The sequence below is a fragment of the Phytophthora ramorum genome (assembly GCF_020800215.1).
Source record: "Phytophthora ramorum isolate Pr-102 chromosome Unknown Phyram_PR-102_s0011, whole genome shotgun sequence".
NCBI lineage: Eukaryota > Oomycota > Peronosporomycetes > Peronosporales > Peronosporaceae > Phytophthora > Phytophthora ramorum.
In genome coordinates, this window is record NW_027150657.1 from 321,515 (window position 1) to 346,334 (window position 24,820).

Consider the following 24,820-nt stretch of genomic DNA (forward strand, 5'->3'; position numbering starts at 1 on the left):
GAACGACTTTACTAGCAGATTTGGAGGCGATGGTGGTGGAGTTGCGATGAAAAAGCTTGATGCTCGATTGGAGCTAGCACTTTTACCGGTATAATTTGATTCTACGAGAAAGGCTTCACTTTAAGAGCACCAGTGTGGCAAACGACATGCCTTACCTCTTTCTCCACGCTCTCGAAACCATGTCATCTGCGCGTGGACTGCTGACAGACGGTGTGATGAAAGTCTCCATTGACACTGTTAGACTCAAGTTGAATTCTCTGCACGGACGGGCGGTAGCCGCTGTGCACGATGCCGTTGCAAAGGCCTGTCTGGAACTCCGCTTTGTCGTGCTTATGAGCGGACTTTACTCCATCGAGTTCGTATCGGCTTTCATCGCGGATAACTTAGAGGCGTGTGCGAAGGGAAGTGACAGCAAGCGGCGTCATCAATACCTCGCTGCCGCAGGAGCTTTCTGGGCGCTGACAGCGCAGATCCTGGAGTCGAGAACGGCAATGCCCGATGCGGAACCACAAAATTGACTGGTAAGTTGGACGTCAAGTAAGCTTAAGACCAGAGAAGCCATGGCAGTACAATCTGGCAGTCGTAGGACGTAGCGATTTCCTGTGCACGGAATATGCTCTTAAACCATAATCCAGCTCTTAAACCAAAATCCAACAGAACAGAAAGCTCAAGTGAGCGTTGCCATTTGAAATTTGAACTGACCAATGAAAGTGTTGGCGCCAAGCTGAACTTCAACATCAGGAGTTGCATCCATTGGCACTGCGGGCTGCAACGCGGCAACGTGTCGCCCCATACACCATCGTCTCACCTCCTTTAACTGCAGCAACAGTTCGAGCGACCTCCTCGAGGCAAGTACATGTAAGCTACTGAACAAGCTGCCGATTCAGGTCCGTTATCCGTTGCAACTTCAGTGTCTACCACACGATGTTAGGGTACTGCACACCAAGCGCTTGCATGGTCCGCCCACACAAAAATAGTAACGAGCCAAAGCATTAGCGGAGATCGCCTCTCTCCCCCGCCCATGCAGACCCCGGAGCGTGACGGCGGCGGCGGGATGCTCTCGGGATCGCCCACGCCCACACGCGAGCACTCGACGCTGCTGCGCGAGCAAGAGGCGGAGCGCGAGCGACTACGCATGGACAATTTCAACCAGGCGCTGCGCATCAATTTCCTGGAGGAGCGACTGCTGCGCGTGAAGCAAGGCACGGACTTCACCAGCGAGGACCTGGAGAACGAGCTGGCACAGCTGCGCATCGCGCTAGAGGAGCGCGAGCACGAGCTACAGCAGCGCAACTTCAGCATGATCCGCGCCACAGAGGCCATCGACATGCTCAACGCGCAGCTGCACGAGGCCCGCGTGGCGGCTGCTAACGCTCGCGAAGACGCACAGAGAGATGCTGAAGCGCAGCTGCAGCAGATGATCCAAGCGCGCGGGGACGTGGACGCCGAGAGATGGCGACACGAGCTCGAGATGGCGGAGAACAGGGAGCGGCAAAGTCTGCTGAAGGCACAGGAGCTGGAGCAACAGCTGCAGAGACAAGGAGACGCTGTGGCTACACTCAGCAACCAGGTGCAGGAGCTGCAGGACGCGAGGACGAGAGACCAGAGAGAGACGGAGCTCAGGACGCAGAGAGAGCAGCAGAACATGCAGCAGGTGGAAATGGCCAACGTCAAGCTCTCAGCTGAGGCGGAGCACTGGAAGGTGCTTGCCAAGCAGCGTGAAGAGCAACTTGCAACACTCCAGGTGCAGGTGGAGGCCATGAGACAGGAGAAACAGACACAGGACGCGCGCTACCAGGCCAAGCTGAAGCGCATGGAGGAGCAGGTGCAGCACCAGATGAAGCAACTACAGCGCGAGAGCGACAACTATCGCACTGAGCACACGAGGCTGCTGACGGACCGCGAAAAGACGCACTTTGACAAGGAGCGGCTCGCGATGGAGAACGAGAGCATTAAGCAGGAGCGGGTGAGACTGCAGGCAGAGATTGAGCGTATGACCAACGAGAGGCAGCAACTTGCAGGCGAGACGGAGCGGCTGCGTCTGCAGAATGCGAAACTGACAGCAGCCTGTGAAGAGCAGAACAAATCGCTGGAGAGCTTCAAGGCTGAGCGGGAGGCTACTATGGACACGATTCACCAACTCGAGTCCGAGCTGCATCAACGACGCAAGCTGGAGCATGAGCAGGAACTGAAGCTCAAGACATTGGAGAGTCGATTGGAACATGCTGAAGCGGAGACCCACCGGATGAAGGAGCAGTGCGACTTGGCCGAGTCTCGTTGCCAGCAAACGTCAAACGAACGGCTGCTGGCTTTGGAAAAGGATCGCCAGGCAATGGAAGAAGACAACCGAAGACTTCGTACCGAGTTATCGGCCTTCCAGTTGGACCTGGAGGCGATGGAGCGTAAGGTTCTGGATAGCGAGGAGAGGTTCTCCAAGGAGGCTGCAAATTCACAGGAGCAGCATCAGCATCTTTCGGCTTATGAAGAGGAGCTGGAACAGCAGTCTGCCCAAGTGCAGAATTATCAGAAGCAACTTGCGGACTGTGAAGATGAATTAGCTCACCGTGGGGCCCGTTTGCAGGAGATGGAACAGCAACATGCTCAAGTGCAGGAGTACCAGGAGCAGCTGGCTGCGTGTGAAGATGAGTTGACTCGACGTGCAACTCGTTTGCAGGAGCTGGAGTGTCAATTAGCTGAAGCGGTGTCGGCCAGCTCGTCGACAAGCATTGCAGCTCGACAACAGCAGACAGAATGGCACAATCAGTTTGCAATGGAGAAGACTGGATTGTTGCGGCAACTGGAGGAGGAACGACGACGAGCAGATGACGTAGAGCGAGCGGCGTCCGCATTAAGAAATGATAGCTCGTCAGCACAGAGAGAGCTCGAGGCTGTGGAAATGGAACTTCGCTCGTTGCTAATGAGCCGCAGCCGGGCTATCGGTGACGGTCGACACCAGTCCGTGGTAAGCCTGGCAAGAGAGGCCATCTCCGCTTTAAAGAACGAGTTCAAGGCAGAGGCTGCAGCGTTGCAGACGGGCTGGAAGCAGCAATCATCGTTGATGGGCTCTAAGCTTGATCGCTTGTCGACTCAATTGCGGTCAAGTCAAAGCAAGCTGGAAGTCCTGGAGCGCTCTTCTTTCCACGCGAAGGATTCCAAACAGTCATCGGAGAAGACGTGGTCTATCCGGTATGAGGAACTGCGCTTGGAAAAAGAGGACGAACATCGATCACTCGAAGAGGAGATTCATTATTTTCAAACCAAGGCTGCAGAAGCAGAGGAGGCACTTTCCCTGGCGACTAGCAATATGCAGGCACTAAAGAGGGACCAAAAGGGCTCGCGTGAAGAATCGGAGCGTGACTATCACGGCCTGAAGGAAAGCAACCGTTTGCTCTTCGAAGAAGTTCAGGAGCGCCGACGTTCTGCCGAGCATGTTCGCAAGCAGTATATGCACGCGATTCGAGAGAACAAGGAGCTGCTGAAGGCCATTGACATGTACAAGGATGCGATTGCTGACCGCGACGAGAAGTACAAAGCTGCGGTCATGAAGCACGCTCAGCAGCTGAAACGACGTGTTGAGTTCGGTGAGGTGAAGCAAACGTTGCTAGAGCAGCTCGAGCAGACCCAGTACATGATTTCGGAGACATACAAGCGGTGGGAGGACAGTCCCATCGTTCGTGGCCCTACAGTCAACGCTGGTGGCAGGGACGAGAGCTACGAGGCTGCTATCCTGCAACTGGACGAGTACATTGGTCGGATGCACTTGGTCTCGGAGCGTTGGGGTGAGTTTATGACGCAGTCTCAAGAATTGCACCACAGGTACGGTGATGCCTGGAATTCAGCCTCTCGTGGTTTCGATCGCACGAAGGACCAGCCGCGCTGGGTGAGCGACGTCGAGCGGAAGTGCTCCCGTCTTCTTACCGAAGCACTGCGCGTCTCAGAAGCGATGCGCAACGTGGTAAACAACATCGCAGGTGTTCTGCAAAAGGAGCGAGACGAAAAGAAGCGCATTGAAAAGGAGCGCGCCATTGCTATGGACAACAACGCATCGGTGAAACGGAGAGAGGACACGTCCTCAAAGTGGGCGCCACTTGGTGCTGCCGTCTTTGACGAGCACCAAAACCAGTCGAGCTCACGAAGTGCCAACCAACCGCAGTCTCGTGCTCAGAGCGGCTTGGATGCACCGCGTCGCAGCTCCAAGACCTTGAATCCAGCTCATCGCAGTGTAAATGCGCTGTATCGCAGCTCCCTCTCCTCTTTAGGCCGCGTGGGTATGAAGATGCAAGATTTGGAGAAGGAGATCCGGAGTGCTCATGACTAGAGCCTGAATCGCCTGCATAGAGTAGCTGCGCCAGATCCAGCGCCACGGTCAGTAGTACTATACTACTGCCAGTATTTTATAGTGATGCTCGCGAGTGGTGTTTAACCAAGACGAAACGTACTCAGTAACCATCCACAGTAATCAACAACCATACGTTGCATTCCGAGGAGCGCTTTGCTTGCCTAGAAGTGGAGGCTGCCCATACTGGCGTAAACGGTGCTGTACTTTACCATCTTCTCCAAGAATGCACACGTCATGCACAACAACTGGAGGCAAAATGAGCTTCTCCGTCCGTCGTGTCTGACGGCACACCACGTTTACCACTCTCTAGAAGACAATACTACAGTAGTATTACGCATCGTCCACGCTGTGCTTCATCTCTCGCAGCTTCTCGCAGCTGAGGAACGAGATGATGGTGGACGGCAGAGCCTTCACAGCGTTCACGAACAGGCCGCGGTACAGCGACCGCAGCCCCCTTACGCCACCTCCTTCCTCCAGTACAGACGATCGTACGCAGTGCCACGCGCTATCGTACGTCGGAAACGCGAGCTCCGGATGCCACGTCGCGCCTTGGAGCTGCACACGCCGTCGAATGACGTCGAACGGATAAGAGATGCACTGCGACGCGAGTGAGGCCGTGGTGGCGCACAAGATTTGACCGGGCACGCTCGGGTGGCCTAGCTGGTTGCTTGTGTCCTCCGTGTCGTACAGCACAAACACTGGCCGTAGCGACTCGTAGAGAGCAAAATTGCAGCCGATGTACGTGAAGACACCGAGACTCGCAGGCACAAACCCCCGGTAGAATCCCCGCAACCCCTCCTTGTCGCGGATAGAGCGTGCGCAGTCCAGGATGCCACCCGAAGGGCGATTGGAGTTGTAGTACTGCTGGATAGTAAGCCGGCCACGTATGACATCCAACGGGTAGAACAAACTGTTGAGCGTGAGACCGGCGAGACCACCTACAGCGAGGTTGGCCATACTCGCAGACACTCGAGGACCGCCTACGCCGGTGGAGCTGAATGGGGACGAAGACTCGGGCAGTAGACGCGCGAGCTGCTCTTGGTAGACATGACACAGAACAAACTTGGTCGGCACTGACGGCACTACCCAAATGCAGTGCGCGAGATTTCCACTGAACAAGCTGCGCGTCCCGCTGAGCTTCACCATGTTCAAAAATCCCCTTGTCAGCGACGCGTACGGTGCCGAACTGGACAAGAGCTTCGCAGTTGCTATCGCTGCAGCCGACGTCGGCTTCGGAGTGGAGAGCTGCATGAGCATCTTCAGCCTCTCCAGAGGAGCACAAACAGTGCGTGCCAGCGCGCCAGCTGAAATGGCTGCAGCGAAAGACGTGATCTGCGCCATCAGCTGCTGTCTCCTGAGCGTCGCGTTGATCTTGTTGTACGCCTTGCTGCTTTGACTGTCTTCCATCTCCGGCTGCAGGTATTCCCAGTCACCACCCGTGGGGTTCTGCCGCAAAGCAGATAACCAACCAGACTTGAGGTTGGCATCAAACGTGAGCTTCTTTTGGTCATTTTCCACGCCAGTACGATCACCGCCGTGTGCTTGCAGTTCAGCTGCACGCCAGATCGTCCGCAACGAGTCAATGTCGGACTTCAGGGCAGCCAAAAAAGCACGGAACTCCTGCTTGGCTGCGGTGACGTCTGCAGATACAGGGTGGTCATCGTCTTCATTGCCATCAGAACGAGCGTCCTCCACTTCGAAAGCTGCAATTCCACGCACCAGATCATCGTGCGTAACATACTGATCACCTAGCTGGTGCACCGGCAAGTCGAACAACCGCTCATAGAATGCTAAGCGGTCACGCGTCACCCGATTCGGTGTCTCCACCTTAGCCAAAGCGGCCCTCGCGGACTCACTCGTGGACACATACTCGCGAATAGCACGCGGGAGATCGTTTAGCTTGATAGCAGCCTGGTCAGCGTTGTCCTGATCGAACAGTGGTGGCATTGAGGTAGGCACGCGCTTGTTACCACCATCATAATGATCCGTCACCGACTTCAACACACGAAAAGCCGCTTCTGGAAGAAGCTGGTCGATATTGGAGGCACCGAGAGCGATGTGGAAGTGCGCAAACTGCGAGAAATTGACAAGACCGGACGAGTCGTTCAGCAGAAGCGACAACGCGAGCTGTATTGCACGATCGTAGGCCTGCGGTGGTGGCAGCGGTACGGGATGTACTGCAGGCCTTCCTAGCCCCTCCTCATCGCCTTCATCTTCATCTTCATTAGCACTATGTCTCACCAACATCATTTGCTGCGGATCCGTGAGCATGCGGCGTAAGTCGCGCTCTGTAGCAAAGCTCTCGTTGGAACCGGAAACGGCCGTGGTGCCCACTTTCTTGAATAGTTTGTGCAGTGCAGTGGAGCCGCTGCGAGTGATAGTGAGAAAGCTTGCGCGATCCATACACCAAATCTTGGCATCCTCGAGTGCCTTCACCGATGCACCACGGCGGCTATTGTACAGCAGTGCAGCTTCGCCAAAACTTGCCCCTCGGCCAATGACGCGATCTACAAAAGGCTTGGTCGCCTTCGGCTTTCGCCGTGACACCTCACAGCGACCACTCTCAACCAGGTAGAAGTAATCACCCGGGTCACCTTGCCGAAGAATAGTTGTTCCTGCACGAACACTAAGAGGAAAGCATTTGCGAACTGCTAGTGCCTTTGCACGATCGTCCAGCTCAGCAAAAAGTGGGTGGTCCTCCAGTGCTTCAAGCAAAAATCGTCGCTCTTCCAAAGACTGCTGGCTTCCCGGATGGCACGCTAAAACCTCGCGGAACGTACGCTTGTCCAGCTGCCACAACACTGCAGCCTCTTCGTCGTCGTCTGCGTGGCAGGTGCTAGCTTGAATCGTAGCCCGCCGCGGAGTGTCATAAATGAGTGCTGATTCTCCAAAAGCGTTACCAGGACCGTTTGTAGCAACGTGAACGCGCTCATTCTTGCCCACGAGACTCGACGACGACTTGAACTCAGGTAGTGCAATGGTTTTTCGTTTCCGCAACTGCACGCGCCGCTGAAGCTCTGGGTTGGCAGAGTTCTCTGCGTCCGCTGCATGTAGTGCTGCCTGCGTCTTGAGCAGGTGGTCATAATCGACGAAGACGTCGCAATCTCCGCGCTCGATAATGTAGAAGCAATCTCCCGGAGCTCCCTGATAGAAAACAACTTCTCCTTTCGCTAATACGCGGCGTCGAAACCGGGAAGCTATTGCCAATAGCTCCGGCTCACTGAGCGTGTGGAAGAGCTGGTGGCGACGCAAGCAGTGCACAATAGCAGCCGTTTCCATCCCAGTTCGTGGCCCGCGCTCCTTGGCCTCCTGCGCACGCGTCGCAAAGCGCTCCGTCTCCTTCTCCAGCTCCTGCCGCAGCGAAATCTCCGGCAAGAAAGTCGCACCCTGCTGCAACTTGAGGAAGTCACCTCCATCTCGATCGCTAAAGTGCTTGGGCAGATACGAGTTCGCCGACGGGTACGGCAGTAAGAATCCTAAATGCTGGTACATCCCCGCTACCAGCTGGGAGCAGAACATCTTGGTGGTCTTCACCTCTCCTTCCACAACTGCGTTCTCGAACACGGAGCGTTCCCTGCCTCTCAACTCGGCGCCCAATGCCTGGTATCGTTCATGAACCGCTTCTCGTTCCTGGAGCAGCGCCTTCCTCTCAAACACAGACATTTTGTCCCTATGAGCGAGCTCCGTGTCCAGTCTCGCCAGCTCCTTCTTGGTGGCCACCAGCGCCGCGAAAATCCGTTCACGAGCGATTCTCGTGGGCACGGAAACCCCTGCATTGAAGAACCTGGCCGGGTTGTCCTCGTAGGGGGCGTCTAAGCTGCTGAGCGCAAATTGCACGGCCTTGTTCTGCAGCTCCGGTGAGCGATTCACCTGCAGTTTGCGCACTGCGACCTCGTGGCCGCGACTGAGCAGCACGCGAGCCACGAGCGGCCGCAACTTGACGCCGGTGAGCGCCGCCTCCAATAGAAACAGCTCATCCTCGGGCGATTTGGCGTCTAGAGCCAGCGATGGAGCACGCACCACGACGCCGTTGTGGTCCCATTGCGTCTGGCCGAAGAACTTGGCACACACGCAGATGGCGCCGCCGTAGAGCCCCATGGACGAGCATTTGCGGTCGAACAGCACCACGTCGCCCGTGTCTACGCGCAGATCTCGCAGCAGTTGACGCACGCGCAGCTCGTCTTGGGATAATGGCGTGGACGGGGCGTCAACGGGCCCTGAAGCCGCAGGAGATGATGCCACGAACGCCATTCCGTCGAGGAATTCACGGTGGACTTGTGGAGAAGGCTCTAGCAAAGGCTTGAAAGTGCTGCATATACTGCATGAGTGACTATGGAGATGTATGCTTCATGGTAGGTTTTGAGTCTGCACTATTTTGATGGCGGCAAATGAGCATCTTGCCAAAAATGCCCTCGAAAGCAGTTGGTAATGTCTTGAATGTGTATTATATACAAACTCAATTTTTTCTCTTAGCGCTTCGATAGTGATGGTGGTTCAAATGTAGAAGAGAATGATGTAGAACGCGATGCTGGGGAGGTGATGCCTTTGAAGGATTGGACGGCAAGGGTCCAAGCAGGAGAAGTATTTGACTAACTTCTTTGGACCGTGTTCGTTGGCCATAGTTTTAAGCCTCTCGATAGGAAATTTTGCAATTTCTGTCTTCGGCAGCACATGCGCAGACGACACAACGGTTGCCCTTAGTACTTCTACTACAGTAACCAAGAAGAGCCGAACAGACTTTGAAATACTACCATTAGTTTGGCGAACTACTGGTAGTAATTCAGAAGAATACCCGCTACTATCAAGCCCGGCTTGTAAGCCATCCTTTCTTCATATAGTACGCTAAGAGATATTACGCGCATTAACAGAGCGGACGCGACCTAGTTCGTTAATGGCGCTGCCCCATTCAGTGAGTGCATGCTCAAGTTGAAGCCACGTCCATCACTCACACTGTCACTATTTTATGTCACTCAAGCCCGGACGTCGCTGCCAAATGCGATGGATGACTGCGCCAGCATGGCGTCGCTGCTGCCTCGCCCCGAGCCGCGCTAGACATGGTTCTCCTCTACGGCGGCATCTTTCCAGTGATCCAGATATGTTGGGGACCCTCCGTACCAACCGTGAAAAGGGCCTGGCGTTTGAGCAGCAGGTCGTGAGGCTCATGCAGACGCTTAACTGCGAGCTGCAGGCCACGCAGCAGTCACGAGACGGCGGCATCGACCACCAAGTACGGACTCCAATATATACGCTGTATTATATGGGTCGATTCATATTCCACGGGGCCTAAGTATCGATTGTTTGCTGGTTCACAGGGTTTCTGGACGCTGCCAGACCTAGAGGTGGACGTGGTCACGCAATGCAAGAACGAGAGCAAGCCGGTGGGCGTCCACTACGTGCGAGAGTTCCATGGCGTGCTGAGTTTCTTCCCACGCACCACCATGGGCTTGTTCGCATCCGCATCCGGCTACAGCCTCTACGCACAGCGGTTCTTTCTGCGGATGACCCACCCGGCGATCCTGTGCACTGTGGACACAAAATCTGGTCGTCTCACGTCCTTCCTGCTGAACGACCGCGCCCAAACGCTGCTGCCCAAACTCACGGTCGGCTCGCTGTTCGTGAACCAAGAGCACGCGCTCGCGCTCACGTACGGCGATAAAATCCTCGGCTGAAAAACATCGCAATGCGTTACCACTGTGTTTTTCTCCATCTCCAGTCAATTGATCACCACCCACACCAACGACCACGAGCGTGGCCATCGCTCTAAGATGCGACAAATCTGGCTAAGCCGGTCGACCATTATTCCCGACAAACACGGTACTCTTCTCTTCGCCCTCATAGGTCAAAATGTGTCTCTATCATCCGCCATTGGTCAAAATCTGCTCTGAAAAGTTACTCACCCTTCACAACCCGACTCGAGCGGCTCCCGAAGGTGTCGCTATCGTCGCCGCGTACTGAGCCTCCGAGCTGCTCCACGATATGGCTGCGACGCTGGACCTCGCGAGTCTACAGTCCATGGCGCAAACGCTCCGTGGAAGCTTCCTGAGCCAGGCGCTGGTGCTGCTGGTGCTGGTGCTCGTGCTGCGCTACGTGGCCGCGGCCTGGCGCGCCGGCTTGGCGCCGTACGAGGTGCAGACGTGTCCGCCCATCAACCCGCACGTCCATTACCGCTACGGCGTGTCGCAGATGCAGGGGAGACGGCCGTACATGGAGGACCGCCACACGGCCATGGCGGATCTGAACGGGGACCCAACGCAGAGCTTCTACGGCATCTTCGACGGCCATGGAGGAGACGGTGCCGCAAAGTAAGAGAGACAATGTTGGTTCTGTGTTGGTGTAAGAGTGCTGGTAGCTCATGCAATTGGTTGCTGCAGCTATTGTGTGCAGGCGATGTGCCAGAATGTGATCCGAGAGCCGTCGATCACCAAGGAACCGGTGGAAGCGCTGAAGAACGGATTTCTACGCACGGACCAAGAGGTTTGTGAGGCTGTTTCAAGGGTTTTAGAGAGGTGGCAGTTGGATTGATTGCGATTTTGGATGCTGCAGTATCTGCAGATTGCCAACCGCAAGAACTCGGAGGACGGCACGACGGCAGTTGTAGTGCTCACAAAAGGCGACGAGATTTTCGTGGCACATACAGGCGACTCGCGAGCGGTGCTGGTGCACGGGAGTGGTAAAGTGTCGGTTTTGACGTCGGACCACAAGCCGAACCGACCGGATGAACGCCGCCGGATCCAAGAACTTGGAGGATCCGTGGTGTTCTGGGGGGTATGGCGCGTAGAGGGCATCCTAGCTGTGTCCCGCGCTATTGGCGACCGCATGCTGAAACCCTTCGTGGTAGCAGAACCTGAAGTGAAGAAGTTCACGCGTACGGAGGCGGATCGCTATGTTGTCCTCGCCAGTGATGGAGTGTGGGACACGATCTCCAACGACGACGCAGCACAGTTAGTGCTCAAATACGAAGACCCCCAGGTTGCAGCACAACGGATCATGGAGGAAGCATACGCTCGCGGGAGCATGGACAACATCTGCGCCATGGTCATTGACTTGAGAGCGTAAGTGCGTGTGAATTTGGGATTTCCCACTACGCAAAAGCAATGTTGTAATTGTTCCTACTTGAATATTGATGTGTGCAGGGAGAAGAACGAGTGCTCAGCAAAAGAAACATAGTTTGACCACCTAGTGGGCCTGATGATAGAGCGATACGGATAACAAGTTGTCGATAGCGGCGATGCAAACGACTACAACCGAACACGAGAAGCAGATTCGCTGATAAGCATGCATGCATCTGAACTCTGGTCATGCCCTCCCAATATCCACAGCACAAAATCAAAACAAGAGATGCCAATAGAATAGTGCTTCCATTCGAACACCTCAAGTGTCGCTATGAACTATCGACTGGGTAGTCTAGCCCACCAGGACGTTGCATCTGTTACTTAAACGTTGGCGGGGAAGGCTTGCATAGCTCCTTGCGAAAGTGGGGCTTTACAACGGGGTCCAAAGACGCGGAGTTATCGGTGACGTAGCGCGCCTTCACGAGCACCTCACCTTCGTTTGTCCAGCGTTCGCGGTGCTTCTGGAGCTCCTCGCCTTCCATTTTACGACCCTTCATCTCTCGGGGTGCAGCAAATTCGGTTGGTGTTCTGGAATTGTTGTACACTGATTGAGAAATGGACTCCCACGTTGAAGAGCTTCTGGTCTTGTCAGCACCCACCAACTCGTGGTAATTGTACTTGGCTGTGTCGTTGCTATTATGGAGCCCCGCCCCAAACTCCTGCACCTTGATGCGTGCGCCATCCTGCATCTGAATTCGCGTGTTGCTGGTGTAGTTGGCGCCTCCATCTCTTGTGTCCTTTACGGCGCCCGGGCGGTACGCTTCCTCCACAAAGTTTCCTACGAGCGTCTTGCATTCGAACGACCGCTTGCCACCACGCAGGATGTTCGATCCACCGCCTCCCAACATGGTGGTGTCGACAAGTTGGCGATGAGACCTGAAATGGGCTGGTTGGTGAAGCCCTGCGTCCTCAATGAGTGTAGCCATTCATAGCTCCCGTCTGATCTGCTAAAGATGGCTTCACAATATGTGATTGGCCAATGAAAGGGCACTTGTTGAAGTGGAAGCACTTCGCCGCCAAGTTGGCGAGGTGGTCGATACCGATTGTCTGTCGATCACGAATGGATTGCGCCACCGTTTTGTGGTAGTGGTTGCAAGACAAGCGCTCAGAAGCATGAAAGGACCCGACCACGGTGACCAATCACTACTGTAGAGCCGTTAATTTCGACTGGACGTGATACAAACTTCTACAAGTCGGTGCAACGCTCAAAATCTAAGCTAGATGGCTTGCGATTCACCGAAAAACGTAACCCGGACCTGGACTCTCAGACCGTTGGCCAACCATCCCCAAACCTCACAGGGAAAGCGACTTGGTGCCCACCTGATTGAAGTCGCACCCATTCATGACAGAGCTTACAGACCGACCCACTGCAGGCATCCCAGTGCTGCGCGTTGACAAACGTGTTGCACATAGCGAAGGAGTGGGTTACTTACAACGCGAGGCACCTCTCCCGCGCAAAAGCAAAGCATCGCATCACCTCGCGCTTGCTCAAATGCCGACTTGCAACCACGGACAAGGCATCCGTTTTCGAGCAGCATGAAGAGGTGCCCATGTAGCCGCTACGGTAGGTAGCGGTCTCCAAACCCTCGAAACGGCCAGGATCTCTGCAGACCACGCATTGGCATAAAATAATCCAAATAATTTGGCGCGTGTCGACTCCTTCATACAATCCCTAAGAAATCAGACCTCTTGGCACGCATAGTAGTCTAACTTCGCATACTTGGATTTTCTCTCCTCCCCCACATACAAACGCGCAGTCATTCTTGGTCGCGAAATCTCTTTTATATCCGCTCGGGTGGCACCCACAGCTCAATCACTTGCCATTCCGAGACGCCGCGCTAAGAAGCCTTCTGCAGCTCTCCTTCACCATGGGCGAAAGCTTGACCGTCAGGTATGTGCTGCTCCTGCTTGTGCACGTGCAAACCCCGCAGGAACGAGGGGAACCGCCTCGAACTCGTCGAGAAAACGCATTGCTAAATATTCTTATTTGTTTGACTAATATATTCCTTGTCAGACTCTTTGTGCGCACGCAGACGTACGATATCCCGTGCGACCCGCGGCAGCCAGCCAAGTGGCTCCTGCAGCAGGCCAGGACCATCCAGCGCTCCGGTCAGAAGAACACGCCGCCCGAGGACGAGCTGGAGGTTCTCTTCAATCGCACAAGTCGCCGGGTCATTGAACTGGACGAGTCCATCGGCAGCAGCGTCTCCGCCATGGACGTAATCGACGCGCGCACGCTGCTGCAGACGCCCGACACGTCGTACAACAGCGCCATGTTCCCGTGGCTACGCTCGTACCCGGGCGGGCTGCAGCTCTCGTCCGACAAGATCGACTCGTCCAACGGTCTCTTCTTCCAGCAGCTCTACGCCTTCACGCTCATTGGCAAGCGCACGCCTGTGTCAGCGGCACAACGTAAGCAGAAGCAGGACAAAGACGCGTTCCTGTCGCTGCTGCACACGTACGTCGTGGGCAATTACGACCAGGATCACAGGGCTCGACCGCAGCAGACAGGGAATGGGCGGTACTCGACGCAGACCAATGGCAATGGAGGTCGGGCAACGACCTCTTCGAGTATGTACGTGACGTCGTCCAGAGACAATCACAACACTGGAGCGAGACGAGCTGCGGGGCTGTCGTCGCCCGCGTACCCGCCCGAGCATGACCCAAACGGCTTCTCAGACTCCGGCTCAGATAGCAGCGTGGAGGGCACGCCGTCATACCCGACACGCTCTTCGCTGACGAATGAACACGGAGGACCGCAGCGTATCCCTGCTCCTTTGAGTCCGGTGCAGGTGCCGATGGTCTCTTCGCCGTCGGTTCCTCGTCCCCAAAATGCGCTGGATGGGATGGAAAACGTTTTCGACATTGTATTCAAGCAGCAGGCTATTGGTATGAAGCTCGGTGCAGATGAGACCAAGCAGTTTGCTATTGTCAAGGAGTGCTTCGAAGGGTCCGAGGCGAAGCGGTATCCAGAGATTCAGAGTGGTGTGGTCATCCTCGCAGTAAATGGCCAGGAGGTGAGTGGTCTGGGGCTGTCCCGCGTACTCTACCGATTGAGAGAAGCACCGCGCCCGGTAGTGGTCCGATTTGGTCGCATGTCGACTCGTCAACTGCTGGAACGACGCAAGGCTCGCGGCCCATGGTAATTTACAAGACGAGAAGCTTTGACATTAGTGTGGCCACGGTCTGAGACATCAGGGTCCTCGTGGAGGATGCCACTTCGAGTTGGTGTTCGTATAAGAGACGACGACCATCGTTTTTGCGAGGCTGGCTATTGTGTACTTCGCTACAATGGATTGACGCTGTAACCCAAAGGTAAAGTGAATACTCAATTGTTTTGACTTCCTATTCTGTTGCGGTTCGTGAAGTCCAGGTGTGAAAACACGGCTCTTCGTTCTCCTAGCTAGCTAAACTGCCTAGGTATACCAGTCTACGGGTCTTGCGTCGAGGCCCTGGCGGTTCATCCTCATTGATTGTAGTGACAACTATCCAAGGTATCTTGTTTAGGCGCACCATTGGATCCTGAAATTTCTCGCAGTCTCGTCAACCTCGTTAGTTCTCGTGCAGCGTGTTGCATTGAGATTGAGATCGAGCATTTTGAGCATTTCCCAAGTCGAATTTTCCAGGCAGCACCAAGTCCTGCAGCTCATCGAAAAGGCGATCTAACGGATTTCCCCCTCCACAAGTTCGGGTGGTGTCGCCTTTACTTAGTTCACACAGTGTGGTTGGTGGAGTCCGCGTACGCCGGCTGGGGGCTAGGCGCCTGCGACTGCTGCTACCTCTCATTGACCCCCCCCCCCCCCTGTGTACCAGATCAATATGCATTCGTGTCAAACCTGACGCAGCGAGAAGTTGCGCAACTTTCGGGAGATCACTGACATCCGTGTCACTGAAAGACTCCATCACGGACTACCGCGTTCTGACGGGTGCGGTGCACGCTGACAATGTGTACGAGTACCCGATCACGGGCGATCTCCATGCTGCATTCGACTACGAGCTCATGACGTACTATCCAGGAGAGGAAACGGTGGAGGCCTACGTGATGACGCAAAGGCGTCAAGTGCATATACCAGAGGCTGCGCTGAAAGCGGGCGCGTGCCGTTTTTTCTTCCGCGACCTGTACGATATACCACTCGGTGCGGCAGACTACTTGGCAATCGCTAAATTGTGCTAAGGCGAACAATTGCGGTCGAACAGCACCACATCGCCCGTGTCCACGCGAAGATCTGTTGACGCACGGCAGCTCGTCAACGACCTTGGTGTCCGCTGTCTGCTCAGCACCCGTGCCTCGTTGCCGAGCTGCTTCTGACTCCTTGCTCTCGTTCTTGCATTGTGTCACCACGTCCACCTCTGGGTCCGGCAGCGTCCAGGAACCCTGTGAACCAACAAAAAACGATATTTAGCCCTATATAATATAGCGAGTATATTGCAGCTATGGCGGTCGATGCCGCTGCCTCGTGACTCCTGCGTGGCCTGCAGCTCGCAGTTAAGCGTCTGCATGAGCCTCGCGACCTGCTGCACATCCCCAGCTAAAATCTACGAGTTGCGATAATTCAATGGCGCAACTCTTCGCCGCGGACGACAAATTTGCGGATGTCGTGTCCGAGCTGGAGGCGCGTGGGTGGCGCCGCCTGCCGTTCGTGGGGTGCCCCAAGTTCGACCTCAAGTGGACCAACTACTCCAAAGTGGCGTGGGGGCGCGTGACGCCCCAGCAGCTCGTGAACCACTTGCAGCACTCGATCCTCTTCTCGCAGAAGGACAAATTCACGGAATTGCTGTACGATTACGCTCATTGTCAGGATCAAGGGCAACTTCGGGTGGATCAATGCTTCCCGAGGACATTTGACTTGAGTAAAGCACGAGACCAATTGCTGCTGCAGCGGTGGGTCTTGTACAGCGAGGCGGTCGCTGTGTTAAAGAGGAGTTTAAATGGGAGTTTGGCAGTGGATGGAGAGCAATTGGAAGCTGCTATGAAGGTGGTAAGAGAGACACTTGATGATGAAGGTTTCTTCGAGAATTGGAGGAGACTGGACAAAGAGTTGGGTGACGTTGATAAGTATGAGGAACCATTGAGTTTGAGGGTGCTTGACTGCAGCAGGAGGGCAGTTGAAGAGCTGTTGAGTGAGTCGGAGCAGCGAGACCCGCAGTTTCATGCTGTTGCTGGTGAAAATGGTGGAAATGTTTGGATCTGTAAACCGTCGAATTTGTCGCAAGGTCGAGGGATCGTGCTGTGCAATTCACTGAAAGCGTTAACTGAGATCACTGCACCCGTTGATGGGCAAGAGGGTGGAGATACGTTGCGGAACTTATCGGCGTTGCCGACGACGTGGATCGTGCAGAAGTATATTGAACGACCGCTGCTACTGCAGAATGGCCGCAAGTTTGACATTCGTCAGTGGGTTCTGATCACCAAGCTCGAGCCGAAGCCAGTCGCATTTTGGTTCGATAAGAGCTACCTGCGTTTTTGTTCTCGGAAGTTTGAGTTGACGCGACTGCAGGATCCGTTCACACACCTCAGCAACTACTCGGTTCAACAGTACTTCACCCCCGGAAAGGTGCCCGATGAAGGTCGTACAGGCCCGGACGTTGGTGCCGCTATGCCAGTTAGTGCTGACCCTGACGCGTTCGAGCCGATGTGGATGTCGGACCAGTTTCGGGAAGCTCTCAGGTGCGTTTGGTTTTGCCTGTACGTATTGCAATCAGTCTCGTTGTCTTCATCTTCGCTACTGAAAACAGGCAAAAGCACGGACGGGATGTGTGGACAGAAATGATTTTGCCTCAGATGCAGAGTACTGCGCGCCTCGCACTGGTTACAGTATTGTCGAAGCTCAAAGTTGTCGGGGTACGTCAAGGGTTGTTGGCGTCTGACAAACCTGAACTCTAATCAAAATTTGATGTGGTCGATTCAGCGAGGCTTCGAGTGGCTTGGTTTCGACTTTCTTGTAGATGAAAACCACCGTGTATGGTTGCTCGAGGTGAATGTGAGCCCGGATGTTAGCCACAGTACCCGAGTCACTGCCGAGCTAGCGCCAAAAGCTACGACTGACGCGTTGAATCGTACGAATTTACTGGGAAACAGGTTTTGGTTTGATCACCAGACTAATATGCGATGTACTTCGCTTACCTTTTTACAGTGGTGCTGGACGCATCGCGATCACCCGACAACGGGTGGCTTCCGTTTGCACTTGAGTAATACGAAAAACCAGTCCTTTATTTCATTGACTCGCGCTGAGCTACTTCGTAGACGTTTTGGATGTCTGTACGAACGAGTCTTGCTTTGTGTACGCTCCGGGGCTGGCATGCTGAAGCCTCGTTTCAGCTCGATTTCGCCGAGTCCTTGAGACTTGGACTGGAAAATCGACGAGGCCGGTGCCTTGCTCTTCGTAGGCGACTCCCAAGTTGTCTAGCTAGTGGTCACGTACGATCCAGACCCCGGAGTGATCATGGCCAAGCCGTTTGTGCCACACCAAGAACGGAGCCATGAATACAGCCACCAGTTGGCAAACAAAATGCAGAGCTCGTTCCCACCCATCCACGGAAATGATCACCACGGTAGAACCACCGTTGGATGGCACAGCCATACTTTGACGTTGCCTCGCTCCTCCATTGGCTGCGTCCAGTTCTTTGATCTCTGGGGCATGGGCACGGGTCGAAAGTAATGGAAAAGTCTCCATCCATCCACTGAAGGATTGACGTGTCTTCCAGAGTTGTGCTCTGTGATAACGGCGCGCGTCAGGCGCTGACACGTCATCGGCTCGACTGCAGCAAGCAGTAGTACTTCAGCATGTAACATTAAGTCCCATACGTCCGCACCATCAGCGTTTGCACCCCTTGCTTCAACCTACAGTACAAAGTCAAGCACTAGGCGCCACATGCGGTGTCCCAACGCGCGATCCAGATCTTTATCTTCGGCCTCCATGTCATCACTGTCTGGTATCATGTAGCCCCGCAATCTGCACGTAATGTGGGGAATGTGTTCCTCAAGTGATGCGCCAACGGTAACGCCGCAGTGAACAGCGAGGTGTGCAAGCCATCGCCTACCACCTCTACCATGTGTGTGTGTGTGGGGGGGGGGGTTCCTCGCCGCTTCCTGGGCAGCACGGTGCGCCACTGCCACTCTGGCTTCCCAGCTGTGCATCGTCTTGGCCATCTTCACGGCGCCGTCCAGCGTGGCCCTCTCTCTAGGAGCCACCGTAGTCAGCAGCAGCTCTCAGCAGTGTCTCCTCATCCAGGAACTGCAACTACCAGCCCATGAGCACCGTGCGCTCCACCGTGCCCACGCCTGCGAGCCTGGGCGGCTGGCAGAAGTGGCGGCCGTGCACTTCGTCCAGCAGCGCGGCCCGCAGCTCATCATTCAGCAGCTCGCCCACGATCTCCGCCGCTGCCTGCTGGGCGTTGGGAAGCTAAGGGTTCCTGACGACGCGCAGCAGCTCGATCCGCATGGCGACAACGTCTACGCCAGCTTCCCGGGCGTCTCCGGCACCGTCCGCGTCCCCACGCGCGCGCTGTCAGAGGCTCCATGTCCGACGCAGAGCGAATGGAGTCCAGCACACGCGCCACCAACAGCTCCTCGAGGCGCCAATCACGCAGCCACGCCGAGACGTCGGAGCGTGGCTCTCCTACGTTTCCTCTCTTATCAAGATGTGGATGTGTGGTCCACATACGATGGAGTGTTGAAGGCGAGATAGATCTGCCAGTCAGGCTCCTTACTAATACTCCAGTGCTGAATGAAGGAGGACGGGGCTGCTGTGCGGCCCGAGCAAGTCCAAGGAGGCCACGCTCACCTTGGCGCACATCCCTTGTGCCTCGGGTTGAGCTCGTGCGCAGCGTGGAGCTGCCGCACATGTACAGGAGCCAGGTGAGTCGCGATGCCGAGTGGCTGCATGCAGAGGTGCGCTGTCTGTTGCTGTGGAGAGGGAGCTGCCACTGACTTGTTGCTGATGCTTGCAGTAAACAGGCTCCTGGTTCATCTGCTGCAGCTCTGGAGGCAGGTGCAGCATGAGGTGTGTATCTGGGCATCGCCCCGACTACATGCTGCACGAGCCCCCGGCCGACGTGGCTGCTGCTGTAGCGGAGCTCACCACCATCTTGTCGTTGCTTGCGTGTAACAGGTCGCTCGTGTTGGGCATGCACTCATCAGTTGGCTTGCAGGATGCTCTGGCGCTGCGGCGATTTATGCTTGGCTAGTTTCCTTCGAAGTCTTCTGACACGCAACGAAGCTGTCGGACGAAGGTGGTGTCCGCTGTTGCTGTATAGAAATTGCAGCTTGGCCCGTGCATGTAGTTGATGTAGTTGGTAGCGCACCAGTAGGGAAACAGCACGGCTCAATGGAACAACAACCGTGAAAGCTCAACGCCATTATAAATTCGAACGCAGCTAACGCTACACATACACATCGCGAACTTGTCTTCGGACTGGTCTTCGCAAGCGTGGTCGGCTGTTCGGCAGAGTTATCTTGCCAGCAGTGTCCATTTGGCGAGCGAACTCCAGGCACCTCACACGACGAAAGCCTCGGACGCAAGCGCCGAAGCAAAGTAGGAGAGCAAGCGAGTGGACAAGCGCAGTGGTCGACAGAGAGCAATGAGTCCCTGTCGACCACTGCAAAAGCCCACCACACTCGCACCTCACGCGAGGCACGCCAGCATCTGCAGCTTGAACGAGGGTAATGAGCCCCGATCAGCTGAGCCTGCTGGCGCACCTCACGCAAGGCCTGCTCGGCCTCGGCACTCCACGCCCAGAAACCTCCATTGTAGAATAGCCACAGAATCGCGCAGGACAGAGAGAGACGAGTCTCTGCCCCGCCAAACTGGAGAGGCCTTGGAGAGCCGACCACGCAAAGAGGCAGAGATGAGTGCCTCCAAGCGGGTCAGTTCCCCACGCCAACCATTCCAGCTTGTCGCCGGTCATCATCTTGACGCAGCCGCAGTCCACGTAGCAGCCACCACGCTGTAGTCCACGCAGCAGTCCACGCAGCAGGCCACGTCCAGCTTTCGCCAAGACGACTAAGCTGTCGACCGCCGAGAAAGCTGCGGCGACGACGTCGTGGGCGAAGGCGCCAACGTCTTGGTCTTGGTCTTACCCGCCCAACCAAACTGCCCTTTTGCCGCAGCACTCATCGTCTGCTTGGGCTGCTGCTGCGTTGCCGCCGTCGACTTGCTCGTAGTCGTGGACTGCAGAGTAGTCTCGACGCCGGTTAAAACATCCCTAAAACTTGATATAGATTTGTTCTAAATGCACTAAAATACAGGTAAGCTTTCACAGTAGGCTATCGGTATTAGAACAGTTTTTAGAAAAACGTAGTAGAGCTCTATTAGTGCAAATTCCGTCTGACTACCTTTCACTCGAATTCATCGTAGTCGGGAGGGATTACGGGCTCGACGCACGCAGCATGTGAAGGAGGCTCACGGCGATGGTTCTTGACATCGTCAATGAGGCGAACGAAGCGACGGGCCTCCTCCTTCGTGATTTCCACAAACGCCACCAGGCTCGGATGGTTCACGCTGAATTTTTCGCTGAACACTCTGTTATATGATTCTAACGGGTTGTTTGTGCGGTTGTGCACGTCAATACCATCCTCGATCATGCTGTTCACGTCCCATAGATCAACGTCGTAGTTTTTCATCCACGTCGACCGGAAATAGCGCCAAAAGAGGTCCCATTTGGTTTTACTTCCAGTTTCCGTGATTCTGGAGCGTACAAATCTAATTCCCTACAGAAAAACAAAACTTATTAACCATAAATCTAAATCAAGAAATATCATAAGTTGAAGTGGATACAGTACCTTGTCAGCAATTTCAGCGACGGAAATTATGGTGAGCACGTCCACCATACCTGGGCTCAGAGCTGCAGCAATCTGGTTCTGGGGGATACGGAGCTCTACGATCTTGCGGCGGAGTGCCTGTTTCCAATGAAACAGGCAACCCACGATTTTGACTAGCGGGAATTGCTCGATGACAGCATTCATTAGCCCCCTTTCAAAATCGCACGTCACAGTCGCTGGCTCCAGAAGCCGACCCGTCTGGATGATCACAAAATTCAGTGCATTCCAGTAGGTGTCTTGATGCTTGGAGTCCATCAGCACGTACATGGCAGGCACGTAGACATCCACGCCGAGGTCTTTCACCATCACGATCAGGCACTGCCTGAACGGCGCCGGCACCATTTTGAACGTGCCATCAATGTAGATGGCAGCATTAGAGTACCGTAGCAGACGGATAAGTTCCGGGCGCCCAAATCCGACGCATCTATGCAGGTCGCACCCAATTGTGTGCACCACACTGAACTGCAAGAACGGTCTGGGGTCGTTTTCGGCAACGTTCCGTGTCGGAGAGCTCTCGATGGCGCGAAACGCATCACTACCGGTAGCTTGGGTGCGCGCGTACTTGATGATCGCGATGCTGGGAGCCTGGCGATCGTTTGGAGCATGGCATTGGGGTGGGCTTCGTGGAGGGAAGCCATTACCTGCTCCCACACCAAGCTTGGTGGCAGGGAGAGGTTGGCGATGCCAGCCTTCTGCAGCTCAGAGCGCATCCTGCTGCGTACGTCGGTGAGAGTGGCAGCTTCCTCGTCCTCGTCACAGCTGTGGCTGTTGCGAGCCTTGATATCGCTGTCCCGGACGATCAGCCGAGCCCTGCAGCCGGACCGATAGCGGGAGTAGATGAAGTAGGTAGTGCCGGTCTCGGCGACTTCGCGCTGACGGTAGAATTGGTAGCCTTTGTACTCCATCGCAAGATTCTAAATGCTGCTGCTGGACGTACTGGCGCTTATCAAAATGGGTGGTTTTGAGTGTCTCAAGGAAATTTCTTGAGTTTTGTATAGATAAATTACGAAATTTATAGCAATTTTAGATCAAACTCGCCAGATCATTCCCTGATTGGTAATTTATTTTAGAACTTTTAGATCGGTTTAGATCAGTATTAGGCATGTTTTCTCCTGACCCGTAGTCTCTTCGCCCAGCTTCAGCTTCTGCAGCCTCTCCCTAGTCTTCGTCAGCCCCAACTCGCGCCTCCGGGAACAGCGCTGCTGCGCCTGCACTGACTCGGTCGCTTCCTCGGCCACTAGCTTCGTCTTGGTGGCGGCAGCTTCCCAGCTGGCCACAGCCGTCGTCGCGCTGGTCAGCAGTGCCGTCATCTGCGCGCACAGTGTCATGTTCGCCTCGACGTGCTGCTTGATCTCGGCCTTGGCGTCTGCCAGCGCCTTGGCCAGTCCGTCCGTCGTCTCCTCGCTGGACAGGCAGGACTTGGCGAAGCCGGCACGCATCTGGCTCATGGTGCTGCTGAGCCTCGCAGCCTCGCTCTTGGATGTCGCCTCGCTCTTGGACGTCGCCTCGAGCGCCGCAACTTCGCTCTCGAGCGCCGCGACCTTGTCAGTCAGCGCTTGCTCTCGCTCCGTGGCCAACTGCTGGGCCTCCGCGAGCTTGCGCCCCAGCTCGACCTCGAGCTCGGCCACCTTGGCCACCGGCCAGTGAGTCTGGCCATACTGCTGCTCCAGGTAGGCCATGTACTCCTCCTCCAGGATCTTCTGCTGCACCTCGTTTACGAGCGACTCGCATGCCGCCTTCCACTGCGAGAGCTCGTCCTGGAGCTTCTTGTGCTTGGCCTGGAGCCTGTCGTGCTGCATCATCCACAGGCATACGTCGGCCTCCTGATCGTTGCGCTCGCCCTCCAACAGCGCGTGCTCCTCCTCGAGCTTCGAGTGCTTGCTCTTGACCTCGGCGTGCTCGTCCTCGAGCAGCGCGTGCTTGTTCTGTAGCTCGGAGTGCGCGTCTTGGAGGCTCGCGTACTTGATCTTCGTGTCCGCCAGCGCCTTGCGAAGGTACGTCTCGCTCACCATGGTCCAGTTGGAAGAAGTCTCTTGCTTGTGCTCTGCTGGTCCAAACGGAGAATGACTCGTTTGGGCCTGGGGCGGGCGTTTGGGCGCCAAACTGAATTCAAACGGAATAAAGATGCGACATCTCTCGTTTTGTGTGGCTCTGGCGCTAAGAATGGCATGCTCTGGAAGCCCCACACTGTTGGGCCGAAAGCGATCCCAACCCACTCGCTGCTGTGGCCCCACACGGCCAGCAGCAAACCTCTGCGTGGGCTCCAGCGCTCTGCGACGATGGGATCAGCTGCTGCTGACAGTCGCGAGCGGTGGAAGCGAGCTGTTCAAGCCCAAAGAAGAAGGAGAACAACAGACTCTGCTTCGCTGAGCCGTGCTGCTGCTGCTGCTGCTGGCACATACCTGTTGCAGCTAGTCGAAGCTGTAGCCATTACACAGTGGGGTCATTACAGTGGGGTCATTACAGTGGGGTCATTACAGTGGGACTTGTAATGGCTACATCTTAGACTAGCTTCAGCAGGGATGTGTAATGGCTACCTCTTCGACTAGTCGCGACTTAGCACATCTTCCACCGAGCTCAGGCCCATCGAGACGAAGGTGCAGGCCACGCAGCAGGAGAAGGACTTGTGGGCCTCCACAGTGGACACACGACCGAGCAGTTCGAATTGCTGCAACAGACCGTCATGTCTCAAGAGACAGCCATACGGACCGTTCGTGGAGACAGCGTCCAGGCGGACGACGTCTACGTGCTGTTTAGCAGTGTCCCGCGCACTACTGAGTCGGTGCTGTGTCTGTTTCGAGGCTTCTTCGAGCAGCAGAAGGTTCCGTAGTTCTATGTGCACACGTGCATGGTCACCCGCACGTTGCACGCGCACAACGTGCTGGTGACCATGCACCCGCTGCAAATGTTCGACGAGGTCGAGTTCATTGCACACGACGACGTGGTGCAGCCTAGGAGCAAGATCGAGCGAGGTGGGCTGTGGTAGCGACTGTGCCATCGCAAGGACTTTTGCTACGGCGCGCTCAAGGATAGCGTGAAGGCGGTGCACGGCTTTGCCAAGGCGGTGGCGGACAACAAGCAGCAGCCGAGCACTACTTCTTCCCAGCGCACCATAACTCGATCGTGGCGCTGCTGGGCGTGTTCCAGATTGATGTGGGGTCGCAGCTGCCTCAGTACGGCATGATGCTGGCGTTCAAGGCGTACGAGGACAAAGCCTCGCACGAAGTTTTTTTTCTTCATCAAGCCACGCTACGAGAGCGAGGAGGTCGTCACACGCAGGACCCGCTTTGTCCATTCTCGCACTTCGAGTCGCTGGCGCTCGAATTCCTGTCCTACAGCGTAGCGCGCCTCGGGCATAGCCGCCATAGCCGCAGCAAATACAAATACACATCGAATTCCTGTCCTACAAGGCCTAAATGGATCAGCTGACGGCTAAAGAGTGTGTATTACTTCTTGAGCGTCATCGAAGCTGCCCAGGTGTGGTGTGGAACTAGTGGACTCCGCGGTGTCTTGGAGACACCATCTACAGCCTTGTCATCGGTCAACACA

The 24,820-nt window shown here is 55.5% G+C and overlaps 8 protein-coding genes across 8 annotated transcripts; 6 read left to right on the top strand and 2 right to left on the bottom strand.

Annotated features, from left to right (window-relative positions):
• Window positions 1-1,021: 1,021 nt before the first annotated feature.
• KRP23_10898 (uncharacterized protein) lies at window positions 1,022-4,318 on the top strand (the record flags this gene model as incomplete). Its single annotated transcript, XM_067881391.1, has 1 exon — window positions 1,022-4,318. The coding sequence occupies one exon, from the start codon at window positions 1,022-1,024 to the stop codon at window positions 4,316-4,318; it is 3,297 nt and encodes a 1,098-aa protein (XP_067740706.1).
• Window positions 4,319-4,669: 351 nt separating this feature from the next.
• On the bottom strand, window positions 4,670-8,590 carry KRP23_10899 (Calcium-binding mitochondrial carrier protein SCaMC-1; the record flags this gene model as incomplete). Its single annotated transcript, XM_067881392.1, has 1 exon — window positions 4,670-8,590. The coding sequence occupies one exon, from the start codon at window positions 8,588-8,590 to the stop codon at window positions 4,670-4,672; it is 3,921 nt and encodes a 1,306-aa protein (XP_067740707.1).
• Window positions 8,591-9,434: 844 nt separating this feature from the next.
• Window positions 9,435-10,008, top strand: KRP23_10900 (uncharacterized protein; the record flags this gene model as incomplete). The annotated part of the gene is made up of 2 exons (XM_067881394.1): window positions 9,435-9,566; window positions 9,652-10,008. The coding sequence occupies 2 exons, from the start codon at window positions 9,435-9,437 to the stop codon at window positions 10,006-10,008; spliced, it is 489 nt and encodes a 162-aa protein (XP_067740708.1).
• Window positions 10,009-10,315: 307 nt separating this feature from the next.
• Window positions 10,316-11,506, top strand: KRP23_10901 (putative protein phosphatase 2C 59; the record flags this gene model as incomplete). Its single annotated transcript, XM_067881395.1, has 4 exons — window positions 10,316-10,641; window positions 10,711-10,813; window positions 10,883-11,391; window positions 11,473-11,506. 4 exons carry the CDS (start codon window positions 10,316-10,318, stop codon window positions 11,504-11,506), a joined length of 972 nt encoding a protein of 323 aa, XP_067740709.1.
• A 262-nt stretch (window positions 11,507-11,768) lies between these two features.
• Window positions 11,769-12,299, bottom strand: KRP23_10902 (uncharacterized protein; the record flags this gene model as incomplete). The annotated part of the gene is made up of 1 exon (XM_067881396.1): window positions 11,769-12,299. The coding sequence occupies one exon, from the start codon at window positions 12,297-12,299 to the stop codon at window positions 11,769-11,771; it is 531 nt and encodes a 176-aa protein (XP_067740710.1).
• A 1,020-nt stretch (window positions 12,300-13,319) lies between these two features.
• KRP23_10903 (uncharacterized protein) lies at window positions 13,320-14,597 on the top strand (the record flags this gene model as incomplete). Its single annotated transcript, XM_067881397.1, has 2 exons — window positions 13,320-13,342; window positions 13,466-14,597. 2 exons carry the CDS (start codon window positions 13,320-13,322, stop codon window positions 14,595-14,597), a joined length of 1,155 nt encoding a protein of 384 aa, XP_067740711.1.
• Window positions 14,598-16,007: 1,410 nt separating this feature from the next.
• KRP23_10904 (Tubulin glycylase 3B) lies at window positions 16,008-19,139 on the top strand (the record flags this gene model as incomplete). Its single annotated transcript, XM_067881398.1, has 4 exons — window positions 16,008-17,119; window positions 17,188-17,293; window positions 17,361-17,562; window positions 18,550-19,139. 4 exons carry the CDS (start codon window positions 16,008-16,010, stop codon window positions 19,137-19,139), a joined length of 2,010 nt encoding a protein of 669 aa, XP_067740712.1.
• A 4,980-nt stretch (window positions 19,140-24,119) lies between these two features.
• Window positions 24,120-24,700, top strand: KRP23_10905 (uncharacterized protein; the record flags this gene model as incomplete). The annotated part of the gene is made up of 2 exons (XM_067881399.1): window positions 24,120-24,243; window positions 24,333-24,700. The coding sequence occupies 2 exons, from the start codon at window positions 24,120-24,122 to the stop codon at window positions 24,698-24,700; spliced, it is 492 nt and encodes a 163-aa protein (XP_067740713.1).
• Between the last annotated feature and the right edge of the window lie 120 nt (window positions 24,701-24,820).